General features: G+C 46.5%; 1 protein-coding gene across 1 annotated transcript in view; it reads left to right on the top strand.

Moving 5' to 3' along the window:
• fstl5 (follistatin-like 5) overlaps positions 1-13,634 on the top strand; it is a 90,579-nt gene that overhangs the window by 63,898 nt on the left and 13,047 nt on the right. Inside the window, exons 8-12 of the mRNA XM_067247623.1 lie at positions 370-490; positions 4,866-5,027; positions 5,914-6,048; positions 12,407-12,433; positions 12,686-12,804. Coding sequence (XP_067103724.1) covers positions 370-490; positions 4,866-5,027; positions 5,914-6,048; positions 12,407-12,433; positions 12,686-12,804 — 564 coding nt within the window. The remainder of the gene's footprint in view (positions 1-369; positions 491-4,865; positions 5,028-5,913; positions 6,049-12,406; positions 12,434-12,685; positions 12,805-13,634) is intronic.

The raw sequence follows: 13,634 nt of genomic DNA, 5'->3' as shown, positions 1-13,634 counted from the left end.
ATTCAAATAATGGTTTTGAAAGAATTGTTCCACCATAAGCAGTGATCCCGCATCAGGCCATTATCTACATTTCTCTGTTACCTTGAACGGCATAATGCGATTATACAGGTTCTTTTTTAAATGTATTTTTATTATTTCTATTTTTCTCGATGTACAAATGATCACAATGCTCCTCTATTGACTTTGTACTCCTGAATTCCCAAGACCTATAAACTCGCTTTTCCATCCTGCTGATGAAAACACTCATTCCTCCTCCAAACCAAAGCTTCGATCAACCAAAGACCCTTCAGAATTCAGACCGATGCCAATAATAAGGTTCGAACTTTGAACCCTCCCGCCCACAGCTGACCTGAACTCTCTGCCCCGCAGGATTTCGGAGACGACGGCTCTCTGTACATCACCAAGGTGACCACCACTCACATGGGGAACTACAGCTGCTATGGCGACGGTTACGAGCAGCTCTCACAGACACACATGCTGCAGGTGAACGGTAAGCAGAGCTCCTCCTCCTCTCTCCTCCTCTCTCTCCTCCTCTCCCTCCTCCTCTCCCTCCTTCTCTACAACTTCCTCTACCACCTCCTCCTCCTCTCCCTCAATCTCTACAACCTCCTCTACCACCACCTCCTCCTCCTCTCTCTCCTCCTCTACCACCTCCTCCTCCTCTCTTTCTTCCTCCTCAGCGGCAGAGCGCTCGCTCCTTGACTTCCTGTCGGTACGGTGTCACCGTCAGTGTGCTAAACCACACCTGTGTCGCACACTCAGCGACTGACAGGACGCGGTCAATACAGAGAGACGGGGGAGACAGGGCCCCCCCTTCCTCCCCCCTCCACCCCTGAGACCCTGACAGGAAATGCAACTTGATAACAGGATTGTTTTGACAAGAAGTCCAGTAACATTGATCCATCCACACTGAGTCCTTTATTTTCCAGAAAGATTGGATTTGTACAAAAGGTTTTTGCAAAAAAAAAAAAATATCCAAATGTTTTGTATAAAAAATTGTTTATTTGTGAGCATGAGTTTTTATTTTAAATTCTAGTGATGTTTTCAGTTGAGGAGAGGAATTGAATTATTAAATATCAATACCAAGTTGAGAAAAACATCTGAACATGGCTTAGGTTTCTACTTTTCCATTAACAACAGCCTTGAATAAGAGACTGGCTGACTTAAACTTTTTAGAAATACTAACTGTGTTTCTTGAGGACTTGTGGGTCATTACAGAATGAACTAATCTTATAGATACAAGCACATGTTGATGCTATCACCTGTTAGGACATCTAGTTCAAGGTGTCCTCACTTGTGTAAGGGTGTGCTCATTCAGCACAGGTTCAGTTCCTGCACAACTCCTTTAGCTTGGAGAGCGCTAGCAGCGTTGGCTGACCAAACCCCTCAAATGAACTGCTGAACCCACCGAACCTGCTGCGGTTGTGGAGGAGGTACGGAACATGTCCCACATACCGAGAGTCCTTCTTTCCTGAAGCTGATGAAAGGCTTTTAGAGCTGTTAGCCTAGCAACAGTGTTCCAAGAAGGTTCATGTTCAGATAGGGTTGCCAACTTTCTCAACCCCAAATGAGGGACACTTTCTTCCAGGTGCGCACACGCACATGCGCGCGCACCAACAGCTGAAAAACAATAACGGAAATCGCAAGCTTTCATTAGCCATACCATGATAAACCTACTAATTTCAGTGTAATTTTGGCAAACCACTAATAGCTACTCGCTTGGATGTATTGTTCAAAGTAATAGTCAAGGCAATTATTACAAGTTTCTCCTTTTGACACACAATAATGCTCACCTCACCAGTGGCCAGTTCACACACACTGTCACCAGCAAGCAACAACCGTGTCCCATAGCAACGTTTGCGTGAGTTTTGGCGCGTTTACAGTAGCCTATTATTGTCCGGTGAGGCTGTGATTGGAATACGGGACTGGAGCTGTCCCTGACGGGACAAATCAAAATCACCCATAATTCGGGATGTCCTGGACAATTCGTTACGGTTGGCAACCCTATGTTCAGAGCTGTTAGCCTAGCAACAGTGTTCCAAGAAGGTTCATGTTTAGAGCTGTTAGCCTAGCAACAGTGTTCCAAGAAGGTTCAAGTTTAGATCTGTAACCAGGGAACAAATACAGTGGTGAAATAAGTAAGGGATAATGCCCGACGAGGTGTCCAATATCACCTGATAATGGACGGTGCGGAGGCGTGAACAGTCCGACGCGCAGCGGCAACCGTCGGAGCGGGTGCCATCTGAGAATGGAATTCTTAAAAGAAAGAAATACATTTGAGTTTGTGGTATTGTATTAAATGCTTTGATAAGTGCTAACTATTAGAGCAACGCTTACACACTCAGGAAACTCAATTTGAAGTTGTTCTGACATAATTATATTATTCAATTGACATTATTATACAGTTACAATAGCCCAGGTTTGTATCGCTTTTACACAAACGTGAACACCTTTCAATACAATTAACTGGGCAAATTCAGCACGACTTAGCAAAAAAAAAAATTCAACCACGTTTCAGAATCACTGGATGCCGTTGCACCGTCTTTCTGTGGAAGATTTCGATTTCCCTTACGAGAGGCAATACAAAGCTAGCATACAAAGCCAGCTCTCACAGAGTGTGTTTCCAATTCATTTCGACTTCAGAGCTCAGGGTCATCCTAGTCTCTCTCCCTGTGTTTCAGGATCGGGGTGGGCCAGCGCTGGCCGGTAGAGCAGCTCTGCCGGAAGAGTAATCACATAGCAGAGATGAGGACAGGCCCAGGGAGGGAGGGGCCCAGGGAGGGAGGGGCCCGGCCCAGGGAGGGGCTCGGCCCCCGTGAGAGGGCCGATGAGTGTTGACAGTTCCCACAATCAGCTTGGTGGTGTGATGGGAGAGGGAACGCAGACAGTCAGGCAGAGGGAACAGAGAGGGATCGCGGGTTCAATCCAGCAGAAAAAGTTGAAACAAGCCAGGCTTAGTAGGATATCACCCTCCAGCATGGTGCTGAGGTGGTCCCCCACTGATGGGTTATATATATATACGTGTGTGTGTGTAAGACAGTGTTTGTTTGTGTGTGTGATAGAGAGAATGTAGAAGTGTATGTGTGCGCTTGCCCGTGTGTGTGTTGAGGGGTGTCTGGCTGTATGATTGACGGTAGGCCGGGGAGCTGTATGATGGAGCTGTCACCCCCACTGTGTCACAATCTCCCCCAGTCGGTCTCTTGACACCTCCAGGAACACATCACCACTACGCACGCCTTCCAGCCCGTCTCAATCTACTTCTGAGTGGAAAAATCACATTGACTGAATTTTTGCCTCTGTTGTGTGGTCGGCCAGGCATAGGAAATGGGGATTTTTGGAAAGAAAGAGAGCGCGTTTACAAACGAGCCTTGGAGCGATGTCGAGGCGTGAGAGAAGGGAGGAGTGTCAGGGGAGTGGAGTTTTGACATTTCTCTGTTTCGTGATGTAATTGTAGGGAGAAATGTACAGTTTATTCATGATAATGAGGCCTTTGGGTGTCCTCTGAAAGACAAATTGTCCTGAATATAAATTGTGAGTGCAGCGTTCACTTTGGTGATCTTCGCCATCTAAATACGTCATGTGTTGCCACAGTGTCTGTGGTGAAAACAGACGAGTGGAAAACAGCTTTTACTTTTCCTATTGGGAACAAAATGTTCACGGATGTAACAGCAGATTTAAATATCTCTACACACAGATTTGACGTGAACAAATGACCCTCCCAAATCCAGCGCAAACAACTTGAATTTAATCACGAGTTAGCATCTGCTAAATGAATGAATTAGAGATGAAAAAGACGTTTTTCTAAGTCTTTTTAAATCGCGACGCACCTGAACGCAGACACACAAGATGAAAAGTGTAGTCGTTTTGGCACCGTATCCTCGACTACCTGTCTCCGGCAGGCCCTGGCTGCTTCTGGAAGGCACATTGGCACCGGGCGACAAACCCCTCAAGCCAAGGCAGGTTGTGCGCACCAGAGTGACACTCTGACCAGATGGCCGTGGCACCACTCTCCCCTCCATCAGTCACCTGGCCGGGAACACGCTTCCTTTCCCCAAACAGGCCCACAGGAATCAGCCTCCCCGATCCTGTCTTTACCCTCCAGACTGCCAGGAAGCAGGTGCTCCTGCTGTCTGGCCGGGGCGGAGCCCATGCTCTTTTTGAAGTTTATTTTAGTCTGTGTGATTGAGGCCAGTCATGTGGGTCAAGAGAGAGACGGGGATTCCATGACAAGATAGGAGTGTGTGAAGTTCTCCCCGTTTTAGGTTTTATCAAAGTGGATTTAATTTAATCAAAACTGTGGGAGAAGGGGGAGGAATGGTAGTTAACGTTAACCACGTAAAAACCTCGCTGTGCCAGGATCTTCAACCTGCTGTAGTTTTACAACGAAGCCTCACACGATTAATGAAATACATATTAAGAAACACAAAATACTTTATGGACAATGGATTCACTGGGAATGTTTTGATGGTTCAGAGTTTGTTGGTATAGCTTTGCATTCAGGTTATTATGCATTTAGTTCCATCAGCCTCTGTCTCATCATCTCCTTGCCTGACAAAAGGTTGAAGAAAATCAATGGCCACCAAACGAAATCGATGGCAGCCCAACAGAGATTCCCTGCCTTATTTATCTAACTGATTTGTTTGGCTTCCACGGCCCTTCCAGGCACACAAATGTTATCTAATAGCGTTCAGCTTACGCTGGAAATACGCTTGATCCCATTGATAGTATGTTAATGTTTAGTTAGACCTTAAATGGGTTTGGCGTCCTCTCTAAAAGAAAACTTCTCATTCGATAAAGCTCTTCAAAGATCCTTGCTGATCAGCAGCTGGCATTCATCCTCCTCCTTTCTCTGTCTCCCCCTCCAGTCCCCCCCGTCATCCGGGTGTACCCTGAGAGCCAGGCGAGGGAGCCGGGGGTGACGGCGAGCCTGCGCTGCCACGCGGACGGCGTCCCGGAGCCACAGCTGTCCTGGCTGAAGAACGGCATGGACATCACCACCAAGCTGTCCAAACAGCTCACCCTGCAAGGTGAGACACATCCTGCTGTCCAAACAGCTCACCATGCAAGGTGAGACACATCCTGCTGTCCAAACAGCTCACCCTGCAAGGTGAGACACATCCTGCTGTCCAAACAGCTCACCATGCAAGGTGAGACACATCCTGCTGTCCAAACAGCTCACCATGCAAGGTGAGACATTTACATTTAGTCATTTAGCAGACGCTCTTATCCAGAGCCACTTACAGTAAGTACAGGGACATTCCCCCCGAGGCAAGTAGGGTGAAGTGCCTTGCCCAAGGACACAACGTCATTTGGCACGGCCGGGAATCGAACTGGCAACCTTCAGATTACTAGCCCGATTCCCTCACCGCTCAGCCATCTGACTCCCTTGTGTCACTAGAGACACATCCTGCTGTCCAAACAGCTCACCCTGCAAGGTGAGACACATCCTGCTGTCCAAACAGCTCACCCTGCAAGGTGAGACGCATTCCCTTGGGTGTCACACATAAATCCTTCCCCAACAGACATTCCACAGGGCACAGCCAGATAGACACAATACCCCCCCCACACCCCCCTAACCTCTCACTCCCCCCCCACACCCCCCTAACCTCTCACTCCCCCCAACCCCCCTAACATCTCACTCCCCCCCCCCACCCCCCTAACCTCTCACTCCCCCCCACACCCCCCTAACCTCTCACTCCCCCCCACCCCCCTAACCTCTCACTCCCCCGCTAGTCTTGCTGTTGGACTCGCTTATGTAAGAGCCTGGCTTTGATCAAAATTGCCAAGCTTCTCTGCAAATGGTTTCAGTGGCCTTTTATCTTGGGTCTGCCATGCAAACTTAAAGTGTGCGTATGTGTGTACGTCTGTGTGTTTTGGTATGTGTGTGTGTGTGTCTTCTCTCGTGTCCTCCAGCTAATGGAAGTGAGGTTCACATCAGCAATGTGCACTTTGAGGACACCGGTGCATACACCTGCATCGCCAAAAACGAGGCTGGAGTGGATGAAGACATCTCATCGCTGTTTGTGGAAGACTCAGCTCGCAAGACCCGTATGTATAACTTATGATGTGTCCCTTTCTGAGGATAATGGAACTATGCAGCTTAAGCTTTCAATAATTCATCTCCTCACTTGTTAATAGTTTATAACCTCCAATGTAATAATAGAACCCCTGCTAGAGGAATAGCAGTTATTCTCACAATACTGTATTCTTTCTCATCTCGGCCTACAGCCTTTGAGACCGATATTATTGTGATGGGCCACTAGACATGCATTGCTACTCGTTTAATCACCAAGGTTTGAAAGTTTCTCCTCTATTATTCTCCTGTTGGCTGTTCTGCTTTTGTGATCCAGCTGCGATTGTCAATCATCAAAGTGCTTGTGAAATATGAGGACAAAGTTATGGTCAGTTCTTCATTACAACCACAGGAATAGTTCTCTTTACTCTGCCGTGCAACTTATCTCTCTTTCTCTGTCGTTATCTTTGGCCATTTCTGAAATGCCATAAGAAGTTATATATTTTTTGTCTGGCTTCCATCCACACAGCACACTGTCATTAGTTCCTCCTTGGTGCTGGTTGTTCTTCGCGTAATGGTGGCGCATGAAGAGCGCGCACTGCACTGCACTGCACCTCACCTCACAAGTCCTGCTAACGACACATCCCTCAGCGCCTTTGAACAGTGTCAGGAAGTTCAGCTGCCGTCCCCGGGGCATCGCCACACGACGCACATTTCTTCACACATCATAGGATCATAATCTCTGGGGTCACAAGTCCGATTTCTCCCCCCTTTGAAGCTGCGAGCACACTGTGTGATGAAACGGCTCTGGGGTTGGAGACCGGCCTCCATTTTGGATCCTCTGCCCATGGGATCGGGTTCAAAAGGAAGTCAGTGCGGAGGGCAGTTTCTCAACCATTACTGTGGAAACTAGGGGAGGCGGGGAGATGAGAGACCAAACCACAAAGCTCAGCAGCACGTATGACTCTCCATTTAGCCTATAGCGTTCTGGCCTGTATGCATATCTAACCGCTTAGCCAATCACTTTCTGGCTCTTATGCATAATTCCCGGTATCTAGGGCTTGCATGAAGGTACATTAGGGTCATAGAGATTTTACAAATCCTTTCTGCGCTTTAGAAAATCGTGTTCCGAAGTTACAAATCGTCATTTTGAGCTTACATCCAGTTTCACACTCGCAAATCTCTTAAGAGCCTAATTTACCTTCATAGACTCGTCTGCAAGCCCTCAGGACATGACTGCTCGTGGCTGCCGGAACCGTCTCTCTCCCTCCCCCGGTTGAAACTCGTTGTCAGAGCCTGCTTCTCCCACCCCAGGGCTATACCGCTGCTCAGGGTCAGGGTACAACGTTTGTGCTACCTTAACTTCTGCAGCCCCTGCTGCTCTCCTTGCACTGCACACCCTCACGTTATGTCAATCGCGCTTACAAACTGCCTCCGAAACTTTAGTCCGTCAATGAAAAGTTCGTATCGGGTTCGATTTTCAGCGTTTTTCGCATCCATAGCCAGCATTTTGAGAGTTTTTTTTTGACAATTCAGAGGCACCGAATGTTGAGGCTGACGATTGAAAAAAACGCATACGAAAACTTTGCACTCAGTGTGCCAAGGCCTTTAGTCCCGCCCCAGAGCTGCTTTCACACCGCCTGTGTGGTCTCCCCTACGCCGCCAGGTGCATTACGTTGGCAGGCTGTCAGAGGAGATGATGACCGGGAGGCAGGATGCAGCCTGGCCTCAGCTGACTCCTTGCCTGGTGCCTCGTGGTCCATGTGGACGTTCATCACCGCGAGGTTGCTCGTAGTAACAAGTTACAGCTCTGACTTTGACTGCATGTTAACCTCAATAACCGGGCTATTTCTGGATGTTCTCCTCGATCGTGCTCTCCCACTCCCTCCCTCTCTACCTCCCTCCCTTCCCTCTCTAACTCCCTCCCTCTCTCCCTCCCTCCCTCTCTCCGTCCCTCCCTCTTCTGTCCCTCTGTTCTTCCCTTCTCCCCTCCTTCCCTTCTTCTGTCCTCCCTCCCTCTCTCCCTCCCTGGCTGCCTATATGCTGGGCCTCATTAGCTGGTGTGACCTCTCAGTGCCCTCCACTCTTCTCTGGAAGTGAGGCACTCAACCCTTCAGCAGCTGAGGCCTGGAGTTAACTTTGGTCTCTGCTCTTTCCACCATGCCACATTGACAAGGATATGGTCCTGGGAACAAGCTTCTTCTAAGGAAATAGACTGGATTGCAGGCTTTACTGGCTTACTCTGGTGTCCACACAAATATATGAAACAAAAACACGATGGAGGCCTTCGCTGGAGGTGCACTTTCAAGTTGTAATAACGACAATAGGTTTTCTCCAACCTGCTCCCTTTATCCATTTACAAAAACATATGCATTCTACTTCAAAACTGAGGTGTTAATATTTCAGAGAGCTCTTGACAAGCTTATTCAACAGGCCCTTGACAGGTATCTGGAGCGTGTTGATATTAGGCAGGAAATGGTTGGAGTGTAGTGATATTAGGCTGAAGATAGACTTGTGGGCTCGTTGAAGCACGAGAAAAACAAGAACTGCGCTCTGAGAATCCACAGAGGATATGTTTGGAAGCCTGACCCTGCTTCTCATTGATGGAGAGAATAGCTCCTCTATCAAATCCAAAAATGTTCTCTGTTACCTGACCTACCAGAGAGAACCAGACCAATCTGTGAGCCCATGTTTCATTTTCTCCGGTGCCTGGCCCCCCTCCCATCCAAACTGATTTCCCTCCTACTAAAGTCCAGTTTGAATGAGTTTACCCATGAGTATTAACCATAGGGGTTTAACAAACAAAAAACTAACTGACACCCAAGTGTCATCAGTCCCTGACAATCTGGTGCTGTGATCTCTGAGGATCTGAGAGACTGGGGGGTTTGTTGGTTTCGCCCGCCTGGGTAGTCTGGTTATTCAGAGGGTGGAGCTCACGCTGTTAGAGCTCTGTATTCAATCTTGATCAATCTCATCATATTCAGTCTCTTCACACTTTTACACTGTGAAGGGCACGATTCCCAGTGGGCTGTGCTTGACTTGGGGCCTAGCGACATGGACCTAGCGACATGGACCTAGCGACATGGACCTAGTGACAGTGACCTAGCGACATAGACCTAGAGACATGGACCGTCCAGGTGGGCAAAACAGTCAAAATCCAAACCACGCTTTGCTAAACCAGAGTTTTTCTCAGCAGCGGTAAATGTGGATTCTTTGTGGAGGCTATGTATCGTCAAGTAGACCTATGCATGGCCTGGAGGGCCTTATTATTGTGGAGAAGAATTGTTATGTTTCATTTAGACAACTGAATTTATAAAGAGCTTGTTTCATTGTTGGCTTTAACATCTTGCAGAAAGCCAGAAAAGATAGCTTTTTCCAAAACCTAATTTCTTACTCAGCGTTTCATCTTGACTCACTGACGCAGCAAAATCACATACGAAATTCCATGTGGAAGATTTCAATAGATGTTTCAACTTCTCTACACGAATTACTGGTACTTTCAAATTCTCAAGGATATTCCTCCAAGGATTAACTCCTCGGATATTTTTTTCTCTTTAAAAGATGATATACTTTTTCCCGAATCCGTTTTCAAAAGGCTCCTTCCCCCAATTATAGAACCAGTCGATCTCCTTTGAAGACTACAGAATCACAGAATCACTTCTTACAGTGTGATTGACGACTCACCCAATCAGCCTACGTTAACCCTTGAACGACCAGGCTTATACTGGGATAAGCTATCGAAAGCAACAACAGCAAAAAGCAGCGAGTTGGTCCTGTGATGGGTTTTCCTAGCTTTGGGAAGTTAGGGCATTAATATTCTCGTAAGTGGAGTTTGATGCAGTTTGGCGGTCAGTGGTAGAGCTAGGCTACTGTAGGCCTACTGTAGTTGGAATAAACAAATGGAAATCACGTTTTACTGTTTAATATAATCTAGTATTTTAGTAATCTCTTTTTAACGATCGCTGTCACTGTTTAAAAATGCATTGATCCATTGCTATGAGGAAATGTATTCACTCTGTGACTGCAGAAACTGTCGTTTGTGTTAAACAGAATTATAATCAATAGTGTGTCAACTACATAGTAGCCTTTAACTGTAGCAGCTATCATTGAAAACAATGATCAGATTTTCATAATAGGCTATATAGGTTTACATTTACATTTAGTCATTTAGCAGATGCTCTTATCCAGAGCGACTTACAGTAAGTACAGGGACATTCCCCCGAGGCAAGTAGGGTGAAGTGCCTTGCCCAAGGACACAACGTCAGTTGGCATGACCAGGAATCGAACTGGCAACCTTCGGATTACTAGCCCGACTCCCTCACCGCTCAGCCAACTGACTCCCTGGGTTAATGCATAGGGCTTCATCAAGGCGGGTTTGTGATGTGCCATCCTTTTCCTTTACAGTAGCCTACAAAACAGAAGTTATATCACTAGTGTGGCAACAACATAGCATATTGCGCCGATGTGTGTCAGTCGCAGCAATCACAGAAAGCTATGATCAGATTTGAATATACAGCACTGCCAGGTGCATTTGCATAACAAATGGCAGGCTCTGAAACCGCGTTACCCGACTACGCTTAACGGCACCGCTAAAATTTATGGAATCTCGGCTGCTACCAGATTAGTTGGGTCGCTGCCTTCCACCATTACGGCATCGCGGTTCCGTGATGCCAGGGTGCTGGTTACCACAGGCAGTTTGGGACAAGCGTGCGGCGCTGTGCCCTTGTAAACAGATTGAGTTTGTGTGACCTTGCTGATGGGAAGGTGCTATCGCAGCTCTGCTGACCGCTGGAAGTGGGACTGCAGAGTTTGCGTCGTTGAAAACTATTATTCAGGCTAGAGTGAACCTATCACCAAAAGTGGCACATCGCTATTTTATAATATGGATGACGAATTTGATATATGGGGCGCTGGTATGTTTAGAACAACCACAATCTTTTCTCGGAGGTGATGAATAGCATCAATACACTCTGTTATTGGAAAAGACTGGGGCACAAAAAAACCCAGGGAAAAGTGTTCCTATCGTTTTTCGTCTGATTTCTCATCTTGATGAGTCGTCTTTTGTAGCTTTTTAATGAGCAGTAGTGCATGCATGAGTGCACCATGAGGGCTCGTAGAAGAACTTTACAAAGATTACGTCTGACTAACACATCCATGTCGCGTCTTTCCATCTCCCATTTCTCTCTCTCTCTCTCTCTCTCTCTCTCTCTCTCTCTCTCTCTCTCTCTCTCTCTCTCTCTCTCTCTCGGTCTCTCTCTCGGTCTCTCTCTCTCTCTCTCTCTCTCTCTCTCTCTCTCTGTCTCTCGGTCTGTCTCTCTCTCTCTGTCTCTCTCTCTCTCTCTCTCTCTCTCTCGGTCTGTCTCTCTCTCTCTCTGTCTGTCTACATGGCAGAAGAGTAAGAGAATGAGCATTGCAAAAGGGCCCGAGATTAGAATCGGATGTGAATTGGGGTGAGATTGGTTTGTGGACGGACGGAAAATGGAACACGGAATGGAAGCAGAGGAAGCGTGGGACGGCTGAACAATAAGAGAAGGTCATGCTTATACAGGGGAAATGAGGAAAGTCCAAACAAAGCCATAGGCCAGTTATTTGCACTGAACAGGAGAAGTGGGGAGGGGGGGAGATGGGGGTCCTTAATTTTTTTATGTTATAGGCTCAGCTTTTACAATGTGCACTATGGTTCATTTGTAGCCAAGGCGAACAAGCACATCCTTTTAATAGGCTTATTCCTGTTATCTCAAAGCACTACGGGAGTGGATTTCAGGGCCCGACTATGAATTTGTGTTTAAGGTCAAGCGTTAAAGTGCCTGGGTTTTTCCTGTGCAGTTTTAATTTCACATTCCGTGAGATGAGTTGTCTGTAAGTGAAATTAATAAGAAATTACTTTGACATTATGAGCCAAACGGGTCTTACTTTCGAAGAGGGAGCTAAATAATCCTTGCTAATGACCTGGGATGCTCTTCAGTGTTAAAATATTGGAGGATCATTCATGAGTATCTAATATCGCCAGCAACCTTCTGATGTTGCTTCTTGAAAAACCATGAAAATCCTCAACTATAATTCTTTTTTATTTTCATGTTGTTCATTACCTTTCCTGGTTTGCCTGGTCACCTTGGACATTGTTGTGCCACACAAACCCAACAAACAAGCTGTGGTTGTGCACTTTACAGTTACACACTCGCGCTGTGTCCATGGGTTTCCAGCAAGTCCTTGTTGTGAATAGATTCATAAAAGCACTTGATAGATTGAGGTAGTTGTGTATGACTGGTGTAATTAATCACACCGTTTGAATAAAACGATGTTCTATGCCTTGCCACTATGATAGGTGTCTCTGTTCATAAAAGGGTCCTCTTCAATCTTTTACTAACTGGTGCTTTTTTGTATTTTCTGTAGTAGCCAACATTCTGTGGAGAGAGGAAGGTGGGTATTGCATTTGTTTAAATCAGTACAAAATAATCAATAGAGTTAGTTAACCCTTGGAGAGTAATTTTTTGTATGATGAATAACAATCTCATTACATGTTAGCATGTGCTTTTCTGGTGCAATGTTCTTTTAATTAAGGATATGGAAACTGGGACACAATACCTGTAATATGATATTATACCAGGTATTACTTTCCTGTGTTGGTAAGGCCTCTTCCTGAATCTAAATAAGAGTGTGTTTCTTCTTCAGGTCTGGGAATAGGCAACATGTTCTATGTGTTTTACGAGGATGGCATCAAAGTCATCCAGCCGGTCGCATGTGAGATCCAGAGACACATCAAGCCCAGTGAGAAACTCCTGGGCCTTCAGGTGAGCTGAACACCTGGCGGCACCTGTCTTATTATACAGTAGACACCACAGTGGACACCCCCCTATACTTATTATACAGTAGACACCACAGTGGACACCCCCCTATACTTATTATACAGTAGACACCACAGTGGACACCCCCCTATACTTATTATACAGTAGACAGCACAGTGGACACCCCCCTATACTTATTATACAGTAGACAGCACTGTTCCTGTAGTCAAAGCCCCCATTAGATAAGGCAGACTGGAGTCTGTGATTCGGACTGATTGTTTTGACTTCTGAATCAGCAAATCAGTCGCATGGTTTCATATCACAAGTGTTTCCATGGTGCAAGCTGAAGGATTACGAGCTATTACATGGCGCAACACACAGTCTTCAGCCTAGTCTAGAGTTAACCTCTGCCTTTATATTTGATGAACAGAGAATCATTCGCTGTTGGAGGGCTCGCTACTCCCTAAAGACGTTTATTTCTTTGTCAAGATCACTATCAAACTGCCATTTCACCGTCCTTTGGACCCGGCATGTTATTCAAAGCAGGGCACTGATAGATGTTCGATTTACACACGTCCTCAAATGGTCACTTTCCCCTTTTCCACCTTTCATCAAACGGCGTCTGTTGATTGGACAGCTGTTGCGCCGCGAGTGACGGTGTGAATGCACAACGATCAAGTGTGTCCTCAGAGAGACTTGCTGGGATTAGGATATCAATCAGGCAGAACTCTGTAGCTCCCCGCTCCATGCCGTCTCCATGCCGTCTGGGGGGAATGGAGTGTGTGAGTGCATTATCGCAGAGCTTAGCTCATTCTGAACAAGGAGACCCCAACATC

The sequence above is a fragment of the Osmerus mordax genome, chromosome 12 (assembly GCF_038355195.1).
Source record: "Osmerus mordax isolate fOsmMor3 chromosome 12, fOsmMor3.pri, whole genome shotgun sequence".
In the NCBI taxonomy this organism is placed as follows: Eukaryota; Metazoa; Chordata; class Actinopteri; order Osmeriformes; family Osmeridae; genus Osmerus; species Osmerus mordax.
This window is presented reverse-complemented; position numbering and strand designations above follow the sequence as displayed.